The 26,414-nt window shown below is 41.7% G+C and overlaps 1 protein-coding gene across 5 annotated transcripts in view; it reads right to left on the reverse strand.

The window, feature by feature from the left end:
- LOC120533027 (neuropeptide Y receptor type 5-like) overlaps nt 1–26,414 on the reverse strand; it is a 41,939-nt gene that overhangs the window by 8,883 nt on the left and 6,642 nt on the right. Inside the window, exon 2 of one of the 5 annotated variants that reach the window (XM_039759636.1) lies at nt 14,263–14,406. The exons of 2 other annotated variants lie outside the window; for them this stretch is intronic. Coding sequence is in view for 1 of the 3 variants with exons in the window: in XM_039759634.1 (XP_039615568.1) it covers nt 14,130–14,141 (12 nt within the window). In the remaining 2 variants the exon portion in view is untranslated. Of the gene's footprint in view, nt 1–14,129; nt 14,243–14,262; nt 14,407–24,951; nt 24,993–26,414 lie in introns of those variants that run through there. 2 more of the 5 variants (XM_039759639.1, XM_039759634.1) reach the window with 2 other exon arrangements.

Here is a 26,414-nt window from a genome sequence, read left to right on the forward strand (position 1 = left end):
GATGTGCCATTTTTTGAAATGACACAGCCACAGCAACCCATTGGAAGGAAAAATCAGAAAAGAGATCTCTTTAATATCTTTTTAGTTTCTTCTAGACAACAAAGAGATCAGAAAGAAATATATTGAAGCCATGTTATTTTGTCTACTGCTTCTCAGATTTTTCTCCTGATACAAAATACCCTGGTAGTCTCACAAGCTTCTTGAGTTTCAGCATAGAGGGGCACACAAGGGGCTCAGACCTGGGGCCTTATGCATAACGCCATGCGTAGAATTCACACTATAGCATGGCGTACGGACAAACGTGGAAATGTGCGTACACACAAAAAAATCCAGAAGCATAAATCTGTGTGCACGCCAACTTCCATGTTCTTCCGCTCCATAAATCCTGGTCTGCGTGAAATGTAATGCTCCTGGCGCCCCTCCCAGACTTACGTGTCTTTGAATATGCAAATAAATATAAATAGCTGCTTATGTTTTGCGTTATGTGAAAAGGGAATGGCAAAAGCACAGGGGAAAAATAAGAATTTCAGCAAATACCAAGTAGAGGCAAAGAAAAACGTACTATTTGTTGGTTTAAACAGTGGTATAAACAACAAAAGGAAGTTGATCGAGTAACGGAGTGGCAGAGAAACCGGAAAGTTCAAGTTCAGAAAGTTGCACAGTGCCCGAAATAAATAATAAGTGTCAGATATCAAAGTCGCCGTGAAAAAGTTAGTCGTAGCCCACCGTCTGAGTGTCATATGAAAGCTTATTAGGGTACAGAGAAAAGAATAAAAATAGGGACACAGTAAGAAAAAAATGTCCAAATGTCAACATTAATCTCGAAATTTCCACTTTAATCACGTAGTTTATTTTGTCATTAAAGTAGAACGTCATAAACTTCATCTTAAATTAGTAGTTTCTTAAATCCCATCGTAACTAAAGTAGCACGTTAAATGCTTTGTTTTGTATTTGATCTTCTATGTGCTCTATGTGTGTGAATCACCACGTGCTTCTTAAACGGAACTGCTGCCAGAAGAGGATCCGGGTGCACCTCGCGCACTTGCGGGTGCAGTATAAAAGAGCCTGTGCCGGGAGGAGGAGCACAAAGCTTGCGGGAGAGGAGTTGATGTGGCAGGAGAAAGAGACAGAGAGAAGAGAAAAGAGTTGAGCAGTAATTGTGGTTGATTGTGCACTGTGCTGTAGAGGTAACGTAAAGTAAAGAGTGCATTACTTAACGAACTTGTGGCTCTGTGCCTGTCTGTGTTCGGGTTATACTCCACAATGTATTCACTTTTGTGTTCGGTTTTGACTTCTGGATTAATGTAGCACAAAAAGACAAAACTGGACCTCTGTATGTTTTCTGATTTCTTCATGGATTTGTGAGTGTTCTGGGCGTGTCTTTGCTGCAAAGGCAAAATATTGTGAACCCATGGTGTCCTGAACAAGTAGCTGAGGGCACAATGAGATAAATGTCATTGAATATATTTATTTTTATTTTTTTATATATTTATTTATTTTTTAAGGACTAGGGGGCTTTGCCCCCTGCTCGCTTTGCTCACCAACCCCGAATGGGCGCTATGCACTAGCCACTTTGCAGTTAAGTCTCTTGCGTACGGGGATGCGGATGTACAATTTAAACAGATTGCTATTTTCATAGGAATTGTTACATATGCATAACAGACCTAACTATTTTACATTACAGTGAGTAACTAACCATAGTAAAAAAGAATAAAATGTAATCATTTGAAAGTAAACTTTGTTTCATGTTGCGTTCAAGTTTTTCGTTGCGTTATACGATTTCGTTCTGTTTGGCTTTGAAATTAACACGCAAATACTTTATAAACTTACACTTTTACTGTGAAACTTCAGTAAAAACAATTTTTTGAATTAACTTTTCGTCAATATCATTTTGCACTTTGATTCTGCGTTTGGACTTGCATCGTGACAACACAATGTATAACTGCCCGTGAGTGAATATCGTTCCTTTTTCTGTAAAAATAAATAAATAAACTGACTTTTTCGAATGTTTGTCCCTGTGATTTGTTAATTGTCTTTGCAAAAGCTATTCTAACAGGAAAATGTTAATGCTTTAATACTGTGGAGGCTGGCCTGGACACAGACAGGCAGAGATGTTCATTTCTCCCACCACACGTTTATTTACAGCTATATACATAAGTGCCACACAAACCCCACAAGTCCCCAAAGTCTTGGCCACAACAAAGCCTTTCTTCCTCTTCAGGCCGCCTCCTTGCCTCTCCTCCCGAGCTCTGTCCTCTTCCACCTGACTCCAGCCTCTAGTGAAGGTTGGCGGACCCTTTAACCCACACCCGGATGTGCTCCAGGTGCTTCCTGGCAATCTCCCGCCGACACGCCCCCATGTGGCGGAAGTGCCGGCTGAATCCCCGGGAAAGCACTCCGGGTGTCCCTGCTCCTCTTCCCCCCCAGCACTTCCCGGTGTGGCGGAAGTGCTGAGGTCCAGGGCTCCAAAGCCATGGGGGCGCCCCCTGGCGGTGACCACGGGTCCCTACAGGGTGGAGCTTCAAAGCTCTGTACCCGTGGCTCCCAAATGAACCAGGGCGGTCACCCCCAGAGGGTCTGGGGAAGGCACAAGCCCTCCTCCTGTCCTCCTGGGCGTCCCGGCTGGGTTGCCACCCCAGCCACCTCTGACAATACGAATGGCATATAAAGATTTCCTTTGGTGTCTAATGTACTGAAGATGTACTACATTACCTTTCTTGTCACCTGTTAAAATTTTACATGTCAGAATTGTTCGACCAATTTTGAATACAACTAATCTTGTCCTACTGCATAACACATCACTCATACATAAAATATGTAATAACATTACAATACATCCTTTTTTCTACAGTAATTCATGTGGTGAAAGACTGGACGGTGTTAACAGTTGTAGATATTCTTCGAGATATTGTAAGTTGATGTTTTCATCTTACGTACCATCACCACCAACTATTTCAGCATAGTCTATTGATACGCATTTAACCAATTTGCCGTGTAACCGATCGATAATTTCCATGTTAATTCATTTTATTTTTTTTTTTTTCTCCAGCTGTCTGGAGTTTTTTTGTTTTTTCTGTCCCCCCTGGCTATTGAACCTTACTCTTATTCGATGTTAATTAATGTTGATTTATTTTGTTTTCTTATTGTGTCTTTTATTTTTCTATTCTTTATTATGTAAAGCACTTTGAGCTACTGTTTGTATGAAAATGTGCTATAGAAATAAATGTTGTTGTTGTTGTTATTTGATTTCATCGTTTCTCAGTGCTAGGATTGCCCATGTACTCATTTCTTCTGTTGATAACCCTTCCGGACAAAATTCTTCAATAAGATTTGGACATAATACGTCTTCTTTAATTAGGAACATAAAGTCAGGAAAACATAAAAATTTATAAGAGCTGAGAATGCGCGAACTGTGCCTGACAAAAGCATTGACAGGAATGAGAGGTGAGAGGACCGTGTGCGTTGTTGAAAATGGTTGAGAGGAGGGCAGGACTTGGAAAAAAATCTCATGGCCAAAGTCTTGTCTCGCAGGACTTGAAATGATCTCTTTGAAAAAGTCTCGTGTCAGGATTTCCTTTTATAATAGAGAGATTTATAAATAAGATTCTCTTTAGACTGTAGTGGATTGGCACCCTGCCCGGGATTGGTTCCTGCCTTGTGTCCTGTGTTGGCTGGGATTGGCTCCAGCAGACCCCTGTGACCCTGTGTTTGGATTCAGTGGGTTGGAAAATGGATGGATGGATGGATTCTGTTTAGAGATAAATGTCTGTGTCAAAGCCTTTTATCATGTTAACTATTTTGGGACCTTTAGGTAATACTAAAATGCATAATGTGATGGATGGCACATGTGGGCGGGTGTCCTGGCTGGGGGCTGAGCAAGGTTCCTTACCTGGACAGGAGGCCAACCTTTCAAAGGCACAAGAAACAGGGCGAAGTTTGTCCTTCCTCAGTCCTGAGACGAGAAGAAGATGCCAGTGCAGCAGTGGGTACACTGATATCCTGGCAGGGTTGGACTAATGAACAATACCCAGCTGGGAGGCCAGTGTAGTGGAAGGCCAAGGAGAGACAACCTGGCAGGATTACTTGCTACCCCGACACGCTAGGTGGCAACCTTCCTGCAAGACACACTGGGAACTGTAGTCCAATAGGGCAGCCTCGTCGGGTTTCAGGGGTGCCACCAGAGGGTGCTACAGGGATTCATCCTCCCTACTTTTACAGGACTTCTGATTAACCCAGAAGTACTTCCATCGGGCTATGCACTAGCAACAGAAGTACTCCCGGGTTCAACATAAAAGGAGCCGCTCAACCTCATCCAGGCGAGCTGGAGTTGGTTGGAAGAAGGACAAAACCCACCTGGAGGAGTCGAAGGAGACACAAAGAGAGAAGAAGAGAAGAATTATCTTGTGATTGTGCTTATTAAAGAAGACATTGCTTTTGTAACTTGTCAAAATAAACCTTTCTATTGTACAAGGGACTTGTGTCTGGGATTTGAGGTGCTGCAACGCCTCCTATCTGTCACAATAGGTATGACAGTAAAATATGCCATTTATCTGCGGGCTCATTGGTTTAAATTGAAATCATTTGAATATGATACGTAAATGAATGTATTGAATTTTAGATCCTTCTTCTGCCATTTTAGTCATTTGGAAGCAGTGAACCAGTAGAGTCTACTGAGGTCAAGTCCTTCAAGTTTGTCACAATAAAGGCGCCCATAATAATAATTTTTCTTTATTTACTGAATATTTTCCCTAACAATGACGTAATTGAGACTTGCTTGCTCCACATTGCTTTTTATGTTTAATCTTTTTTATCTTTTCATGCTTCTTTCTGTGGCATTCAAATAAATATCCGTATTTATAAAGATCCTGCATTGGCCTTGTCCTCCCAAGCCTGAGGCTTATACTTTCCTAACCATTGTGTGGTGATTGTGGAGTCTCAAGTGCAACAAAATGGTTATGAGGCGTCCACAATAAAGCCACACAACAGGCCATGTTTTATATCTCTGGGTTTCAATATAAGTTTTTTGTTTTCTTTTTTCATTCTTAATTCTTTTATGGATGCTGATTGTGTGCGTCATTCCTCATTTTTGATTTTGTCTGTGTATATAAACTGTCCTTATTATACTCAATGTGTTTTATGGGTGGGAGACGGAGCTGCCTGTCAATCTTCGCCCTCCACCCTATAAATCCAGGGGGTCTTCCACAGCGCTCAGGAGTTAGTGAGTCCTTCTACATTTTGCAGTGCTTTTTGGGAACTTTCTGGATTTCGGCCACTTTGCTTCTAACTATCAGCATCGTTGCTTTGAACTGCATTTGAGTTACAGGCAATTCCATTTTGTCCTTTGTATTCCACAGAGCTTTCTTTTGTGCCTCGGGGCACTTTGTGGAAATGAACCTTTTATTATTATTATAAAGATCTTACTAGTCCCTTTTAGCTGGGGTCTTTGATGGGAGTTCCCTCTCTTAATGGGCATTTTTGAAAGTGCTCTTGCAACTTTTTGGGAACTTTTCTGTGCTTTGGGACTCATGACACCAAAACTTTCAATGGCTAGCACAGTAGAGGCTCACACCAATCTAAATACCCCTTAACGGTAACTGTTGGCATCCCCCCTAGCAGACCTCACAACAAGGAGAGCTGGAATAAGAACTAGAAATTGACACAAAGTGGCCGAGTTCAAAAAGCACAGCCGCAAAAACACTTCCAATGTTGACCACTAGAGGGGGAAAACGCTGTCAAAATACCCAAATCCCAAAGAGCTAAGACAAACAAAAGCCTGTGCAGACACAAAGCTCCAAAGAGCACAAATAGTTGCCTGAAAGGCAAAAGTAAATACAGAAAACAATACAGCACCCAAGAAATCGAAGTCAAGATGGAGCAGAGGTTCACAAAAACCAGTTACAGAGCCCCAATACAAGAACCCAAGAGGTAAAGTCAAAACAAAGCACAGGATCGAAAATCCGGAAAAAACACAAAGCAAAGCAAAATCCCAATAACTCACCAAAACACTCTCCACTGCAGCATGTTTTGTTTATTTCATTTATTACGCACATCTTTCTAATTGTACGCGTATGTTGGCAAAAGGGGAAGGGCTTTATTTATGTCCCTTGTGCTTTGTGGGTGATTCCACAAGGTAGTGCTGGGCGGTATGACCAAAATTGTATATCACGGTATTTTTCAAGATTATAGCGGTTTCACGGTATTCGACAGTATTTTTTTCCCATGCATGAGTGGATGTTAACCACATTTTTCACTGCAATTACTGCAGTAGACTGGCTAAGAATAACCAGTTCCACTGTTATGAGAATAGTACATTGTACAAAAAAACATTTTAATGTGCATACAAGTATTAATACAGGCTTGCATGGCCCCATAAAGTGATCATTTTCAAGGGGGTGGCACTAATGAAGAGAAGGAATCACATTGCATGACAGTTGAAGTCAAAATACAGAACGTTTTTATTAAACAAATTTTGCAAACAACTTAAACTATAATTTTGACAACATATTTTCAACCATCCAAAGAGGCATTTAGACTGAGTAAAATATCCAGTGGTGTTTGTATTGCACTGAACATGTCTTAGAAAAGGAATAAATAGTGTTGTGATGTGAGATTTTGCATATACACTCACCTAAAGGATTATTAGGAACACCTGTTCAATTTCTCATGAATGCAATTATCTAATCAACCAATCACATGGCAGTTGCTTCAATGCATTTAGGGGTGTGGTCCTGGTCAAGACGATCTCCTGAACTCCAAACTGAATGTCAGAATGGGAAAGAAAGGTGATTTAAGCAATTTTGAGCGTGGCATGGTTGTTGGTGCCAGACGGGCCGGTCTGAGTATTTCACAATCTGCTCAGTTACTGGGATTTTCACACACAACCATTTCTAGGGTTTACAAAGAATGGTGTGAAAAGGGAAAAACATCCAGTATGCGGCAGTCCTGTGGGCGAAAGACCCCACCGGGTACCACTCATCTCCACTACAAATAGGAAAAAGAGGCTACAATTTGCACGAGCTCACCAAAATTGGACAGTTGAAGACTGGAAAAATGTTGCCTGGTCTGATGAGTCTCGATTTCTGTTGAGACATTCAAATGGTAGAGTCAGAATTTGGCGTAAACAGAATGAGAACATGGATCCATCATGCCTTGTTACCACTGTGCAGGCTGGTGGTGGTGGTGTAATGGTGTGGGGGATGTTTTCTTGGCACACTTTAGGCCCCTTAGTGCCAATTGAGCATCGTTTAAATGCCACGGGCTACCTGAGCATTGTTTCTGACCATGTTCATCCCTTCATGACCACCATGTACCCATCCTCTGATGGCTACTTCCAGCAGGATAATGCACCATGTCACAAAGCTCGAATCATTTCAAATTGGTTTCTTGAACATGACAATGAGTTCACTGTACTAAAATGGCCCCCACAGTCACCAGATCGCAACCCAATAGAGCATCTTTGGGATGTGGTGGAACGGGAGCTTCGTGCCCTGGATGTGCATCCCACAAATCTCCATCAACTGCAAGATGCTATCCTATCAATATGGGCCAACATTTCAAAAGAATGCTTTCAGCACCTTGTTGAATCAATGCCACGTAGAATTAAGGCAGTTCTGAAGGCGAAAGGTGGTCAAACACCGTATTAGTATGGTGTTCCTAATAATCCTTTAGGTGAGTGTATGTTAATAAATATTTTGTATGTCTTTATTTGTAACTTAGGCAAAGCAAATGTAATATTAGTGTTACATTAGTGAGAAGCATTCATGTTTACAACCAATGGACTAAGTCAGGAAGGTGAATTTTACGACAGGTTTGGGGGACGTGCCTAAAACAAGTTTGATAATCGTTTCTTTGAAGTCTCTCAACTCCCATAGGAAAGCCAGGCTGCCTAACTGCCAAGCTTTACCTTAACATATGGTTTGGGGGGGCAGGTGTGATGGTGTTCTATCCCTCCATTGGTCTGAAGTATGGCTGTTTGGAATTGGCTTGTATCAGAAGCCTTTAAGTGCCATGACACCCTATTGGCTGGAGGGGTTGGACAGAAAACCTATAAATTTGCTCACTCCCTCACTCTCTGTCTCTTACCAAACTGATACATGAACTGAAAAGGACAACACAATGAAGGGCACAGCTCGGCAGCCATATTGAGACGGGCATGCGGCCTGATGCCTTAACTAGAGACATTTTAAGTAACTAACAAGTCTGTGTGCCGCCTGAAACTACACATCACCATTTAATCAGGTTGTATGGTTGCCAATATTGAAATGTACTTTGCATGTTGTTATTATTTATGAATATTATCAGTAATACATTATTTAAAGTGTAACTAAACTCCTGCTTGTCTTTTACTACACCTAATTGCCTGAGGTTATAGATGTAGAAGGGAAGGTGGGGAGAAGTTATATACTATAACTATAAAATACCAGCCAGCGGAGAAGTAGTGTGTTAAAGAAGCAATGAAAAAGAAAAGGAAACATTTTGAAAATAACGTAACATGATTGTTAATGTAATTGTTTTGTCACTGTTGTGAGTGATGAGTGTTGTTGTCATATATATATATATTTACACACACACACATAAACATATATATAAACATATCTATACATATACACATATATACATACATATATATATCTACATATATACACATACATATACATACACACATACATACATACACACACATATATACACACAAATACATATATATATATATACATACACACACATATATAAACATATATATACATATACATACATATCTACATATACACACACACAGCTATTTCGTATCAGTGCAATACGCTGCTTGTTAAAATGGATAACTCCCGCTCTTACGTGCAAGTCTGCGTGGATATTATGAACTATCGTATTTGTTCAAGTTCTATTTAAATTTTAAATAGAAGGAACTTTTATTTAGTCGACAGAAATATCTTTGGTAGGAATGGTAAAAACAGACAGGAATATTATTCCTGAATAAATCAACTCAAACCTTAAACAACTTATAATATTTTGCTCTCCATAAAAATATATCCTGTCAAAATTATACAAATTCAAATATGAACATGCTGCATAACAAAACCTGGAAATATAAATAAAATGTGTTCCTTTCAGCAATAACAAATCAAATCATTCAGTTGTCTTTGCTCATATGTCATTTTAGAGCTGGACGCCTGGCATCTTTTTTTGGCCACAAGTTCGTTTCTGTTTGGTGTGAGGTTCTGTGTTGTGGAGATTCTCAGGATGGATTGCAGGTGCTCATCAGTGAGGCGACTCCTGTGTGCTGTTTTGTTAGTCTTTATCACTGAGAAGAGCTTCTCACACAGATATGTGCTACCAAACATGCACAAGGTTCGAGCCGCATGTAGACGGACTTTTTTTGTTCTTCAAAGTCACCAAAGCGCCGTGCAAACTCAGTGCGCTCAGTTTATCAGCAAAGTGCGTATTTGGGAACACCATAGTGACGACTTGGTTTAACATTACTTGGCAACAGGGAAAGTGGGGCAAGGTGAACTGGTGCATTTGTGTCTCTCATAAAAGCAGCTTCACTTGAAATCACTTTGTGATTGTGCACGGGTAAAACGTCCACTGAAGTGTCAGATTCTTATTTAATTATTCTGCTTTCTGTATCTTCTGCATTGCATTCAGGTTACCCTGATGTTTTGTCTCATAGTGCCGTCTTAGATTAAATTCTGTAATTACAGCCACATTAGCTCCACAAATGAGACACACGGGTTCAGTAAACATATACTCAGCCTCCCATCGCTTTTAAAGGCTCTATTTTCAGAATGAACTTTTCTCTCCAGCATCGCGTGAGCTAGCCGCAATAAGTGTTCGGCAAGGCAGCTGAAGCGCTGCATTATGGGATCTGTAGTTTATTGTGTTACCAGCGCTTCATATACCTGGGCCATTAATAACAATAATACAGTATATAAAATGATCTCGGGCGGATATAATTACACGCCGTGCGGATGTGGCCCGTGGCCCTTGAGTTTGACACATATGGACTAAATAGAACTTGAAAAGATATATTTTTGAAATGTGATCGCGCAATTCAGATACAGTTGACGCGACTACAGCCTGCATCCTCCCATCGCTCTTACTTTTTTACCGCTCATCTAATGAATACACTGAGTATGACTTTACCAAAACAATCATTGATGGCGAATAAAGTATCCATTATTCGAGTATGTAGATCGGATATATATATACATATATATATACCGCGTATCGCAGCGAGAAGTAGTGTGTTAAAAAGCTAGAAAAGAAAAGGGAACATTTTAAAAATAACGTAACATGACTGTCAATATACAGTATTTGTTTTGTGAGTGTTACTGAGTGTTGCTGTCATCAAGGATTTGATTATCATTATTTCTTTCAATCAGGTTCGTATTTGTAGGATGTGTTGTGTTCAAGTTACATTCCGTGTTTGTCAATCGTTGTAAAGATGACAGGTTTCATTCATCGATTCGTTTCTTACTGCATCAATAAACAGCTCGTCTTCTTCTTTATCTGAGACCTGACACACTGCATGCACGGGTTTTTTACACTGTCTTCCTTTAGCGGGACATTGACTTTTTCCACGTGTGCTTTGTTTCCGCAGTAGCTGGATTTATGAATATGCTTATCAGACGCTTCATATTTTTGCTGCCTTTTCAATTGTGTAATTCGGTTTTGTTCAGCTCTTTGGAACTGTTGCTTTTTATCTGTGCACTGCGTCAGTTCACGTGAGCCGCTCGGTGTACATGCAACGAAGGTTCCCAGCTGTGCTGGTGCCATCTCGTGCTATGTCCGTGGCTGTATTTAATGTTACCTTAGTCCTGGCACTTAAAACTTTCTCTCGCAGTTTCGCTGAGTTTGTGTCAAACACCACCCTGACCATCTCATCTTCCTCTGCATAAGCACAGTCCTTAACCCGTGAATATTTAGTGGGAGTTTGCTATTGGATTGCCGCTGACGGACGGCCTTATATGGGCAGGCACTAAATTACAAACGCCAGCGCAGCCTGTCTATGAACTTAATTTAAAGTGTAGGTTTACATCGTGCTTTGTTTCAAGTAGCAGAACTCATGAATATGGTTGTATATGTCACTCGCTCGCTTCTTATTGTTTCGCTGCCTTCTCAATTATATAATGCATGTTTTCTTCAGCGCTTTTTGAGGTCTTCCTGGTTTTCTATGTACTGCGTGATTACGTGTGAGGCGTGATGATGTCACACGAAACTCCGCCCCCACGGCGTTGAAGCTCATCTCCATTACAGTAAATGGAGAAAACAGCTTCCAGCTATGACCATTACGCGTAGAATTTCGATATAAAACCTGCCCAACTTTTGTAAGGAAGCTGTAAGGAATGAACCTGCCAAATTTCAGCCTTCCACCCACACGGGAAGTTGGAGAATTAGTGATGAGTCAGTGAGTGAGTGAGTGAGTGAGTGAGTGAGGGCTTTGCCTTTTATTAGTATAGATACCTTATAAACAGTGGTAAGTCTGTGAGATATGAGGCATTCTGACAAAGGCTACACATTAATAATACAAAAGGGGAAAGTAGAGCAATATATTACTCTACCAAGACAAAACAAATAGTAAATATTTTTTTGTAAACCAACTACACTTTCTGTTAATGTTAACAATCTCTGTCCACTGACACGTTAGCTATATGGATTATAATGGAGTTGGTTATCTGGATCCACCGCTTGCTTTTTTTGTTGTAGGCAGTACTTCCAGCAAACGCGTCTACAAGTGATGTCTGACTCGAGTGTCCTCCAGCTTTTTCAGTTTTACCCGAGGACGTGGAGGGTGCCAATCTTAGTTCCATACATTCATGGAACTAGAAAGCATGTTTGCGGCTAAGGCGGTGCAGCAAATTGCTTGTGTTCCCACCTCCGGCGACAACTTTGGCTCGACAGCATTTGCAGTAAATAGTTGTTTGGTCCACATCTGACCTTTTAAAACCAGACAACAGACATGGCTCCTTTTTTCAGCAAAAGTTCTTCTGTGTCATTGTGTTCAACCTTATCTTCTGCTACAGCTTCAGTTTCAGAATGTTCTCTGTCCATTTTCACTGCTCAATACTTGTATGTACTTCTTTGCATGTGTGTTTAGCGGTGTAGCAGTGAAAAAGGTCCCCCATTAAACGGTTTCATGCTGTGCCACGTTCCGAACATTGTCTAGGCTATTTAAACCAGTGTTACGGTATAAGAAAAATCCATATCATAACAAAAATAAAAAACGATTCTCGGTATGAACCGGTATACCTATCAGCACTACCACAAGGGGCAGGCCACCTGCCTGTCACTGCCAGGAACCATGGGAGGCCCTCCCTTAAATAGGGTGGAGGGAGATTCCTAAACATTAATACAAATAAATTGCATAAAATAATAAAGAAACAACAAGAAATGACACTTTGAACCCCATCCAGGGGAGACATGCTGGCTAAAACATGATAAAAATGTCTCTAAATAAAGCAAAAGCACTACAAGAAGGGGGATTACTGTAAAGCCCTGGCTTGTGTACAAAAGGGCAAATAAGGATTATCTCATTTAAGTTCTCCCTAGGATAAGTCTGAGCTTGATTTTACAGTATAATTTCCAGTATTTTATAATGTTGGTCGTATAAGTCATATGTGGAAAACTCACGCTATTAGTCCAAGAGATTACAATATGCTAACACCCACCTGAGAGAGTAACCATGGAGCACACATACTGTATAGGAGCCTTTTGTTTCCTATATATTGAACCTACGTGACCACACAGTAATACCCAAACTATTCTGAAACAACGCTTGCACTGTTTTGTGTTTTTTGTATCTCACACCCTCATACACCTTTATTGTAAGAGCATCCCTTATCTATGATGGAGCATTCGATCAGAAGAAAATATGAAGCTGGTTTTAAATTAAAAGTCATTGAAGTTATGAAAGAAATTGATAACTGTGCTGCTGCAATAAAATTTGATACATCTGTGAAACTGATGTGAGATTGGAGGAGGAAAGAAGATGTAAAAAAAAATCAAAAATTAAGCGTATTTTTGAAGAGGTGTATAAGTCGGGGTCTGATTTTATGATCACTTTTTCAGGTTTCAAGACCTGTCTTATACGCAATTATATACAGTAATTGAGATTTACTAACAAAAACTGAAAAATAAGGCTCAACAGAGCAAGCAAAAGGCAAAATGCCAAAAAAGAACATCCACAGCAAAGTGATCCAAATACACAATCTACAGGCAGAATCTAAGAAAAGAAAGCAAGAAAATAACAAAAAAAAAAAACAGTTGATTTAAACAAAACGCTTAATTTCTTTCCTCTGAGAACTAATTATCTAATTAAATAAATTATCTAATTTAAACTAAATAACAATACTTACAACTGCTGCTGAGTTTCACTTTCCAGACTGAAAATAAAGCCGGAAGGCGGACCCAGCAGCAGTGACATCATGGTGGCCCCGCCTCCTAGGGTCCCACCTACAAACACATGGAATAGCTGCACATTTAAAATTACAATTACTAAATCACAGGCAAACTTAACACAAAATAAATACAAATCTGAAAGAGAGTAATATAAAAATGACAATAAAATAACAAATACATACAAGCCAGGGAAAAAAAAAAAACTACCTGCAGCATAATATTTTGAAGAGTATTTTTGAAATTTTGTGAAATATTTATATTTATGAAATTGTAATACTTTATAATATATAAATTATATTTATTGACATTTATTGATATTTGTCCATTTTAGGCCTGTGCAGGGTTAAGCCCACCAATGGAGTTTTGGGATGAGGTCTGGTGGATGGGTCTTCTAGAATGCGCACCAAACTCCAATATTACTTTTTATAGAAAGCATGTTGGGGGCAAAAAATCGAGACTAATAGGCTGTTGACATTGGCAATGATTAAAAGTGTAAACCCTGTGGCTGCTGTCACTCCTCCAACGTAATGAAAAAAGCTTTGAAATGAAAACATCTCATTACTGCTCAGCTAAGTGGAGGCGCAGCTGATTAGGCACCTTTTCTTTTGTGAAATTAAATATTAGAACATAATTAAAAATCTGAGCAGTGCTGTCTATGGAGGAATTAACTGTTGTTTATTATTACTGAGGCATTTGTTTTAGAGTAAAGTAGAAAATTAAAACTGCATTACCATCAAGTGCATAGCAGCAGATAATTCTAGTTAAATTAAGATGTGTACAAGTTGTCGTTTTGCAAATTCTGCCATATGCTTTGGTTTATTTCTGTATTTCATTTTCGGTCTAATTCTCCCTTTGGTGGGTCACCTGCCGTGGTCTACTTCTTGCTGTGCCATGTCACCTGTTCTCTAGCATCATGGGAAACCACTCGTCATCTCCTCTCAGGTATTCACTATTCTCACTCTGGTGCTCCAGCCTGTTTTCTTTCTTTGGTACGCTTCACATACAGTCCTGTGAAAAAGAAAGTACACCTCGTGGAAACTGTGGACTTTTTGAACATATCTGAACAGACAAACAGTTGAACTTCATGCAAACAGCGCCTACAGATTAATGTGATACCCTTGTATGCAAACACAAGGAGAATGTGCCATTTGACTCATTACTTCTTCCTCTTCACCTTCTCCCAGTTTTATGTGGGGTTGATGTGCCTGATCAACTTTCTCCATAAAACTCTTGGTCCTGTAAAGCCTCAATATTCAAATCCTTGTTTCCTTTATCCATCCACCTCCTCTTCAGCCCCCACCTCCATACAGCTTGGTCCTGCACCTCTTCCACAGTCAGACCCTTCACCTTCATCCATTTGCATTAACGGCTAAGCGAGTGACTCTTTCTTCTGAGGTTTCGATTTACTAATATGTTGCCTTACTTCTATTATTAGTGGCTAAGCAAATTTTCTGTTTCCTCGGAGGTGGAGCCCTTACCCCAACTCCACCTCTCACTTCCAGGCTGAACAGACAGGCACACACACTTCCACACGTAGACGTTTATATACAACTTAGATGTATATTTACATTGTATTACATATATTATAGTATATAGCTGTATATTTACATTGTACTATGTATATATAGGCGGCATGATGGCGCAGTGGTAGCGCTGCTGCCTCGCAGTTAGGAGACCCGGGTTCGCTTCCCGGGTCCTCCCTGCGTGGAGTTTGCATGTTGTCCCCGTGCCTGCGTGGGTTTCCTCCCACAGTCCAAAGACATGCAGGTTAGGTGTATTGGCGATCCTAAATTGTCCCTAGTGTGTATGTTCTGCGGTGGGCTGGCACCCTGCCCAGGGTTTGTTCCTGCCTTGTGCTGGCAGGGATTGGCTCCAGCAGACCCCCATGACCCTGTGTTAGGATATACCGGGTTGGACAGTGACTGACTGCTAACTATATATTCACAGCGCATCACTTTTTCCACATTTTGTTATGTTACAGCCTTATTCCAAAATGGATTAAATTCATTTTTTTCCTCAGAATTCTACACACAACACCCCATAATGACAACGTGATAAAAGTTTACTTGAGGTTTTTGCAAATTTATCACATGTACATAAGTATTCACAGCCTTTGCTCAATACTTTGTCGATGCACCTTTGGCAGCAAGTCTTTTTGAATATGATGCCACAAGCTGGGCACACCTATCCTTGGCCAGTTTCGCCCATTCCTCTTTGAGGACCTCTCAAGCTCCTTCAGGTTGACAGGCTGCACCTGAGCTCAATTTTGAGCTTCATCGCAAAGGCTGTGGAGGAAGATGTGTGGAGAGGAGGTTACAGTTTTAAGGGAGAGTCCGGCTTCGCAATGGAGGGATGTTCTCCTTCAGGTGTTTTCTCTCTTGTGATTTCTTCTATTTCAGGGGTTTCTGGTGTTTTTAGCCATTTAGCTGTTGGACCAGACTTCACGAAACAGCGGCCTAATGTGACTTGCCTTTTCCTGCGCATTAAAACTTTTCAGAAATGCGAGACGACATGGTCGATCATCACGTTTTTCACTCTGTTCACGACCGCTTTGTCAGGGTGGTTCTTCTCGAAAAAATCCTGGCACTCGTTCCATTTTTCCATGATGACTTTTATTGCATCACTTCTTATGCTGCTCCTGCTGGAGTTCAGCAAGTTTCTCCGTTGTCAGCACCTCCTTGTGATCCAGAACCACCATTGGCACGTACGAACCGGAAGGGAAACTGGCTGCCAGTGTTTCTGTTCGCCACCAGAGCGTCTGGTCGTGAACAGATGAGAACTTTTGGCGAACTTTTTGATCGTAACCCGATTTGTACGTGTTCGGAAACGTTCGTGACCTGAGGTTCTACTGTATATGTTGTGGTAGGGACGCTATATAGCGCCCGACCTGACACACTGAGGCACGTGTAAAAAACACAAACAGACTTTATTTTCTTCACCTGTGGGGCATGTCTTCCCCGTGAACCCAACAGGCAATACACAGTCCCAAAAGCACTTAACACAACCCAAAACACTTTTCTGGCACCACCACTCCTCCTGTCTAGCTTCGTCCCCCACTTCCTGACTCTGGCCCCTTTTATAGCCCACCTGGTCCCAATTGCACTTCCGGGTGGGGCTGAAGATTTGTCCAGTCGGGCTGTGGAATCCATGCAAGTCCCCCTAGCGGCCACCCCAGCTCCCAACCAAGCTGAGGAGGACTCCATCTCCCATGGTGCTCTGCGGGAGGTTGGGGAATTCACCGTCGGCCAGGGAGGCTGCCACCCAGCGTCCCGGGGGAGGTATTGAGCTGCCCATGGTTGCTCCCCTGGAACATATGCAGCAGGACTGTCACAATGTATCCTTTGACCCCCAACTACTTTCTTCATCTTTAATGTACAACATAACATTCTCAAAGCCACTTGTCTAACTCAGGGTGGTATCACTGGACAAAATATGAGAAAAAGCCCAGGATGTCATGTGAGTTTTTGGTGTTGCTCACTAACACAAAAAGGGACAATTTAGAATCAGCCATTAACCTACCCACCCTGTGATGGACTGGCGGCCTGTCCAGGGTCTTTTGCTGCCTTGTGCCCTATGCTAGCTGGGATAGGCTCCAATTTCCCTCATGTCCCCTGTTCAGGACGAAGCGGGTTAGAAAATGAGATTAACCCAACCAAGCAGGTTTTGGGATGATGTGGAAAGAAACACACAGTGCCCAAAAGTAAACCCCCATAGATATAGAGAGGATGTGCAAAGTTTTCAGGACACCGGATTCAAACTCATTCATCTCCATGCCGATGCCGTGCCACCTTTTATCTGTTTTATCCTTACTGAATTATATCCTGTATGCTACATACTCCTCTGCTGCTGCTGACCATTTATTTCCTGGCCCTGAATTAGAAGGATTAGGGTCGATATATCTAACACGTGCAGATTCCTATTGAGCTCAAGACCCGCTTTCAGGAGAAAGAATGTAATGTAATACGCAGGCCCCCATGCACCCGCCATTAAACTTGAGGCCGGACCGCATGTGTGTGGAAGCTCTCCTCCGAGATCACAGCCTGATGACTCACATTATAAGAGCACTTTAAGGAAATAAACAAGAGGAGCTTTCACGTTATCATTCTTGGCTGTTTTCATTTTCAAGCACTACTCCATGTGCTCCCATGACAACCCAAAAACTTGATGTGGGAGGCGTATGATATTTACGGCTCACAAATGGTCGTAGATGTTTCAGCGGGGTATCCTTTGCCACTTCATAAACACCCATTGCCATCACTTGTCTTTCTTCTTTGGAAGCACTCAAATGTTTGAACGAGAAAGCACAGGACTACCTGAAGTGAGACTCTCAAAAATGTGCTGCTCAACTTAATCTCGCCACCGCCCGAGTGCTCCCATTAGGTGGCCTTTAGAGTCTTTCAAACTCCACTTGTGGATCTCTGCTCTCCAGCTCTTCACTGTTCCTAACCTTATCTAACAACACAGGACATGATTGCTTTTAACAAGATTAGCTGCCTTATGTGGCCTTTGGGATTTTTTTAACAAACAAACAAAGCAGGCAGCACATGAAATCGCCTGTCCGACAAATCTGTTTTTACTTCTCGAATTCTGCAACCCAGAATTTGACTGTTGCTGACAGAAGTAGAGAAACGGGTCAAGATTAGGATTTTCAGTAGAGGTTTTCTGTTGAGGTTTGTGGTGGTACTAGAAAGTTAAAAATATCACTCCAGTATTCCAGAAGGGAGACAAAATGGATCCTGGTAATTATAGACCACCAAGCAAAATTGCCGTGTACTAATTGTCCTACCTGTCCTACCCCTACTCTCTCTTCTGTTTCTTTTTCCGGTTTCTTTGTGGTGGTGGCCTACTCAAAGCATCATGAGGCACCAACATTGATGGACTGAAAGCCAGAAGTCTACGTGACCATCATCATCAGGTCCTTCCATGAAAACCCTAAATACAAAGAGGACTGTTTGACTTATGTTAGGTAGATTGCCCAGAGGGGACTGGGCGGTCTCGTGGTCTGGAACCCCTACAGATTTTATTTTTTTCTCCAGCCTTTGGAGTTTTTTTTGTTTTTTCTGTCCACCCTGGCCATCGGACCTTACTCTTATTCTATGTTAATTAATGTTAACTTATGTTTATTTTTTATTGTGTCTTTTATTTTTCTATTCATTTTGTAAAGCACTTTGAGCTACATTTTTTTGTATGAATATGTGCTATATAAATAAATGTTGATTGATTGATTGATTGATTGATACCTGTTTAAGATGAGCTGAAATCCAAGTAATCAACACAGACATCAGTGATGCAATGGGTATGTCTCTGTTACATGCCATGTGGTATGGGATCTGCAAAAGCAGTGTTAATGTTTATGATGTGCCATCTGTTGGAATGAAAAATGCAATGCATTTCATAAAAATGATTGTGATGCACCATATTTTGGAATAAAAGGGACACAGCAGCCAGATGGACACATAGACAGAGACACAGCCACTTATCCTTTTATTAAAGTGGATTAGCTGTGCTACCTGCCTAAGATGAGTTGAAATCTAAGTAATCAATGTAGACCTCGTGTTAACGTTTGTAGTGCACCATGCAATGTGGATGCCTCTTTCATATGCCATGTGTTAAGGGATTTATAAAAGCAGTGTTAATGTTTATGATGCACCTCTGTTGGAATGACAAATGCAATGTATTTTACAAAAATGTTTGTGATGTGACATTTTTTAGAATGACAGAGACATAGCTTCCGGATGGACACACAGTCAGTGACACAGACACTTATCCTTTTATTAAAGTGGATTACCTGTGCTACCCATCTAAGACAGGTTGAAATCTAAATAACCAATGTAGACCTAAGCGTTAACATTTGCAGTGCACCCTGAAATGCATATGTCTCTGTTACATGCCATGTGGTATGGGATCTGCAAAGGCAGTGTTAATGTATATGATACATTATCTGTTGGAATGACAAAATACATTGCATATGCCTCTGTTATATGCCAAGTGATATGGGATTTGTAAAAGCAGTGTTAATGTTTATTATGCACCATCTGTTGGAATCAGAGACATAGCAGCTGGATGGACACACAGACAGAAACACAGACGTTTATCCTTTTATTAAAGTGGATTACCTGTGCTACCCATCTAAGACAGGTTGAAATCTAAATAACCAATGTAGACCTAAGCGTTAACATTTGCAGTGCACCCTGAAATGCCTATGTCTCTGTTACATGCCATGTGGTATGGGATCTGCAAAAGCAGTGTTAATGTTTATAATGCATCATCTGTTAGAACGACAAATGCATTGCATATGCCTCTGTTATATGCCAAGTGATATGGGATTTATAAAAGCAGTGTTAATGTTTATGGTGCACCACCTGTTGGAATGACAAATGCAATGTATTTTACAAAAATGTTTGTGATGTGCCATCTTTTAGAATGACAGAAACATAGCAGCCAGATGGACACACAGACAGAGACACAGACACTTATCCTTTTATTAAAGTGGATTACCTGTGCTACCCATCTAAGACAGGTTGAAATCTAAATAACCAATGTAGACCTAAGCGTTAACATTTGCAGTGCACCCTGAAATGCCTATGTCTCTGTTACATGCCATGTGGCATGGGATCTGCAAAAGCAGCGCTAATGTATATGATGCACCATCTGTTGGAATGACAAATGCAATGTGTATCTCTCTGTTATATACCACGTGATATAGGATTTGTAAAAGTAGTGTTAATGTTTATGATACATTATTTGTTGGAACGACAAAATGAATTGCATATGCCTCTGTTATATGCCAAGTGATATGGGATTTGTAAAAGCAGTGTTAATGTTTATGGTGCACCACCTGTTGGAATGACAAATGCAATGTATTTTATAAAAATGTTTGTGATGTGCCATCTTTTGGAATGACAGAGACATAGCAGCTGGACGGACACACAGTCAGAGACACAGACACTTATCTTTTTATTAAAGTGGATTAGCTGTGCTGCCTGTCTAAGATGAGTTGAAATCTAAGTAATCAATGTAGATCTGAGTGCTAACATTTGCAGTGCACCCTGAAATGCCTATGTCTCTGTTACATGCCATGTGGTATGGGATCTGCAAAAGCAGTGTTAATGTTTATGATGTAACATCTGTTGGAATGACAAATGCAATGCGTATGTCTCTGATATATGCCTTATGATATGGGATTTGTAAAAGCAGTGTTAATGTATATGATGCACTATCTGTTGGAATGACAAATGTGTGCATTTTATAAAAATGGCTGTGATGTGCCATCTTTTGGAATGGCAGAGACATACCAACCGGATGAACACACAGACAGACACACACAGACACTTGCCCTTTTACTAAGGTGGATTACCTGTGCTAGCTGTCTAAGATGGGTTGAAGTCTAAGTAATCAATGTAGACCTCAGTGTTTACATTAGCAGTGCACCAGGCAATGTGTATGTATGTCTGTTACAGGCCATTTTAGTCTGGGACTCATAAAAGAAGTTGTTACCTTCAGAGTGCACTACTGAGCCCTCAACCCCCAGACACATCCACATTAAGACAATCCAAGGTGCAAAAACTTTTTTTTTTATTATTCACACATATCTTTATCAAATTCAGTTCACAATAGCCCCTTCTACTCCCCAGGTGAGCTTCACCATCTGCCTCAAAACTCTGACTTAACTGGATGATGTAAAGCGGCTTCTTAAATGCTGGATCCAGGAGTGCTTCCTGCGCCATAGCACTGAATGGCAGAAGCAGTTGCAGGTCACTCAGAATCCCCATGAAACAAGTAGTCCTTCTCCGTGCAGCGCCCTCTGGCGGCACCCAAGGACCCTGACAAGGTTGTCCCACAGGATTATAAATCCCATGGATCCCTGCGGGTGTCTGTACTGGGTACACGCCAGAGGAGCACTGTCATCTACTGTACCAGGGAAGGAACTGCTCTTGATAAACAACCTCATCCATTCCATCTATTAAGCTTTCACCCAGATAGGAATAATAATGAAGGGTCATCCCCGCTGAGGTTATGCCTCCTTTCTCACTGTCCTCCTATTAAAGCTGGGCAAGGATCACCTTCCATCATTGTCGGGATGCCAGTCCATCCACCAAGACACTTACACAGTGTGAATCTTGGAAGACTGGAATGACAATGCAATTCATCCATCTTAATAAAAAGATAGGTATCTGTGTGTCTGTCGTTGTGTCTGCCACTAATGACATGCAGGGATTTCTTTTGATTTACCTACAAACTCGGATGACTAGGAAGTGGGCAGTGCCAACCTTTATTCCGTCGCAGTGATAAAATTAACACCATGCCCTTCAGAATCCCTAAGAGACTCAGAATATTGACTGTGTACAAATTTCTTTTGATTGATCCGCAACCTCTGAGGACTAGGAAGTTCACAGTGCTGGCTTTTAATTCCATCATAGTGATCACATTAACACTGTGAACCTCTATCTATACTAATAAAAGGCAAAGCCCCACTGACTGAATGACTGACTGCCTGACTCACTCATCACTAATTCTCCAACATCCCCTGTAGGTAGAAGGCTGAAATTTGGCAGCTTACTTACAAACACTAAGCAGGTTTCATTTTCAAATTCTACGCATAACGGTCATAACTGAATCCTACTTACGTACATATATACGTCCATAGCCTGCAGCTCGGTCACCATGTGAGGTGGAATTGTGTCCCCCATCCCCACGCCTCCCATGTAATTGACTGCCTGCCCATATAAGGCCGTCCGTCAGCAGCAATCCAAGCTGTGAGAAAACAGTAAAAAGGAGGCTGTGACGATGTGGGTTCTGGCTCCACACTCCCATTGCTATTGGAAGCACTCGAACCCCACACCGTCGATAATGAAACCGAGTGAGCTAGTCAACGGAGGCAAATTACTGAGCAAGGGGAAGGTAGAAAGTGCAAAAGTGCTTTTATTTAAAAACCAACAAAAACAGTCAACAAAATAGTGTTCCATAAATAGTGCAGGTCTTCACAGTTCTTCATTAAATAAATAATCCATAAAAAGAACGTGGGGGATAAAACCAATAAATAGAAAAAAACAATCCTTTAAAACGAGAGGTTAAAATCTTCTCTTGGAAGCAGTCTTAAAACAAACAAATCCGGTGCATCGTCTATTAGCGTCTCACCTGCTTATCCCGTTTGGGCCAAGCAGCAGGCAAGACGCTCTCTGCAGCTGCCCTCCTGAAACACACGCATGAGACTGGAGACCTCCCGATCCCTGGCTCCGGTATGGCACTCATCCCAGTCCCAGAGAACTTGGTTTCCAACCAACGGCCAGGTCGCCCACGTTGGGGATTCCAGCACCAAGTCTCCCGACTTCCGCTGCCTTTCAATGGCCTCTCTGCGGCCAGTCGCCTTCCCTGGTCACTCCCGCTACCTGATCGCTCAGCGGGAGCGACATCAACACAAACGCCTGGGTGTCGGCCTAACACCCAGCTTCCACGCAGCTGTCCACGAGCGCTCGATCGCGCGCTCACCACACTCACGCACCGCCTGCTTCCTCTCCTGCTCCCGGTAACCTCCGTCCTCTCCTTTCCTTTTTCTCTCTGATCGTTTTTTTACACTCTTTAAAACCGACTCGCGCTTCTTTTTAAAATGAAGAGGGCCACAGCAGCTGCAGCATTAGCTACGGGACAATCATAAATGTGGGCAGTTCCTCACCTGTCAACTAGGTGAGAAACGCCCACACCCTACGGATCGTCCCGCGGCCCACTATGGCCCAACGTCCCCTCACTAAGCCGCGAGCACATCGATTATTTATTTAAAAAATGGCCTTTACTCAACGAGCTGTGAACCCATAACACCACAGAGGCGTGTCAGACGTTGTGCTACATTTTTGTGACGCTGCCGCCAAATACTCGCAGAAAAATCCACAAGTTAATAGACACGCTGTCGCTAAATACTCGCAGGCAAATCCACAAGTTAATACCGGGAATGCCTGTTAAACATCTTAGATTCACGAGTAGCGTTTTGGGTGGTGAGATGTCTATCGAGGTGATCACTATCGATCAAAGAACTGTCACTTACCGAGTGGTTTCCCTGTCTGGAGATGGCACCTGCCTTTTCCATTCTCTTTGTTACATATTGCACGGCCATATCAGGCTCACTCTTGATATCCAGAGGAACATTGTGTCTTATGTATTGAATGACTGGGACAGGTTCAAGGTGTGGACTGATGACGGTACAGGAGATAATTATACTACACAGGAGCACTAGAAGAGTGAAATGCTTAAGTCCTTCACCTATGGTTCTGCATGTGAGTTGATGGCTGCCGCTGAATTGTTCGGTTGTCGCTTTCAAGTGTACCGAAATGGCCAAATATTTTACACCTTTGGACAACCGCCATTGCCTCTTAAACATCTTAGATTCACAGGTGACGATTTCAGTAGTGGACACTTTGATGTTTATGAATGTTTCAACTCTCAAAAGCTGGATGTGAAATTATCGATGAAACTGGTTGTGTGCTTACAACGCTTGATAGATACCGAATGTCACTTCAACACAACAAATCCTGCAAATACTGTCGTAATTGAAACAAACCATGAAACTCAAACTGATTATGACAGCAGCAATCCAAGCTGTGAGAAAACAGTAAAAAGGAGGCGTGTCAGACGTCTGATGCAGCTAGACAGAAACAATTTTGTGACGCTACCGGCAAATACTCGAAGAAAAATCCACAAGTTAATAGACACGCTGTCGCTAAATATTCGCAGGCATATCCACAACTTAATACCGGGAATGCCTGTTAAACATCTTAGATTCACGAGTAGCGATTTGGGTAGTGAACACTTCGATGAATGAAACCTGTTATCTTTACAACGGTTGACAAACACGGAATGTAACTTGAACACAACACATCCTACAAATATGAACCTGAGTGAAAGAAATAATGATAATGAAATCCTTGATGACAGCAACACTCATATCAATGACAAAACAATTACATTGACAATCATGTTACGTTATTTTTAAAATGTTTCCTTTTCTTTTTCATAACTTTTTTAACACACTACTTTTCCACTGCGAAGCGCAGGTATTTTGCTAGTAAATAATAAAACCACGGGCAGAGATTTGTTTTGATTCATCTGTGAGCTCCGATGACCAGAAAGTTCACAATGCCAACCTTTTATCCCAAAATGGAGAAACATTAACACCGTAAACATCTGAGTCTATGACACTACTAAAGAATACTTACAACCACGTGTACCAATTTCTTTTAATTTATCCTCATTTTCAGATGACCAGGAAGTGTATGATCCAACTTTGATCCTGTTGAAGTGATCATTTTATTACTGACAAAATTCGGAGTGTGCAACACTAGTAAAAAATACAAACTACATGCTCAGGTTTCTTTTCATTTATCCACAGTCTCGGAAGACCAGGAAGTGTATGATTGGACTTTTGATCCTGTTGAAGTTACCATTTTATTATCAACAAAATTTGTAGTCTGCTACACTAGTAAAAAGTATGGACAATTACATTAACAGATTTCTTTATATTTATCCACAATCTCGGATGACAAGGAAGTTCACAATACCGACCTTTTATCCTAAAATGGGCCATCTGCATGTCTTCTCTCAGCACATCCATAAACCTTCTCTTAGGCCTTCCTCTTCTTCTCTTGCCTGGCAGCTCTATTCTTAACATCCTTCTCCCAATATCCATCTCTCCTCTGCATGTGTCCAAACCAACGCAATCTCACCTCTCTGACTTTGTCTCCCAATCGTTCAACTTGAGCCGACCCTTTAATGTCCTCATTTCTAATCCTATCCATCCTCGTCACACCCAATGCAGATCTTATCATCTTTAACTCTGCCTCCTCCACCTCTGTCTCCTGCTTTCTGGTCAGTGCCACCGTCTCCAACCCATATAACATAGCTGGACTCACTACCATCGTGTAGATCTTCCCTTTCACTCTTGCTGATACCCATCTGTCACAAATCACTCCTGACACTCTTCTCCACCCACTCCACCCTGCCTGCACTCTCTTCTTCACCTCTCTTTCACAATCCCCATTACTCTGTACTCTTGATCTCAAGTATTTAAACTCATCCACCTTCACCATCGCTACTCCCTGCCTCCTCACCATTCCACTGATCCTCTCATTCACACACATATATTCTGTCTTGGTGGTCCTACTGACCTTCATTCCTGTCCTCACTAGAGCAGATCTCCACCTCTCCAGGATCTCCTCAACCTGCTCTCTACTATCACTACAGATCACAATGTCATCAGCAAACATCACAGTCCACGGGGACTCCTGTCCATCACCATTACAAATAAGAAAGGGCTCAGAGCCGATCCCTGATGTAATCCCACCTCCGTCACTCCTACCGCAGACCTCACCACAGTCTCACTTCCCTCGTACATATCCTGTACAACTCTAATGTACTTTGTACTCTGTCACTCCCGACTTCCTCATACAATACCACAACTCCTCTCGAGGCACCCTGTCATATGCTTTCTCCAGGTCCACAAAGACACAATGCAACTCCTTCTGTCCTTCTCTAAACTTCTCCATCAACATCTTCAGAGCAAACATCACATCTGTGGTGGTCCTTCTTGGCATGAAACCATCCTGCTGCTCACTAATCATCACCTCACTTCTTAACCTAGCTTCCACTACTCTTTCCCATAACTTCATTCTGTGGCTCATTAATTTTATTCCCCTGTAGTTACTGCAGTCCTGCACATCCCCCTTATTCTTAAATATCGGCACCAGTACACTTCTTCTCCACTAAACAGATGGCCGATGGCACTGTTTATGAACATGGTGGATGTTGCGGCCATTGCTGCCTTCATCGTCTGGGTGGGGAACTTCCCAGGCTGGAAGTCATCAGAACATGACAGACATCGCCGGATCACAGCTGGGCCTATGCTTTGGTCATGTCACCCATGAAAAGGAGACCTGAAACTCCACCATTACAAGCCTCAATCAAAGCAGTATTGACCCTTATGGGAGTGAGTAAAACTCCTGCTGCAGATGTGACTGTCCAACGCTCAG

This window comes from Polypterus senegalus, chromosome 7 (genome assembly GCF_016835505.1).
Source record: "Polypterus senegalus isolate Bchr_013 chromosome 7, ASM1683550v1, whole genome shotgun sequence".
Lineage (NCBI taxonomy): Eukaryota > Metazoa > Chordata > Cladistia > Polypteriformes > Polypteridae > Polypterus > Polypterus senegalus.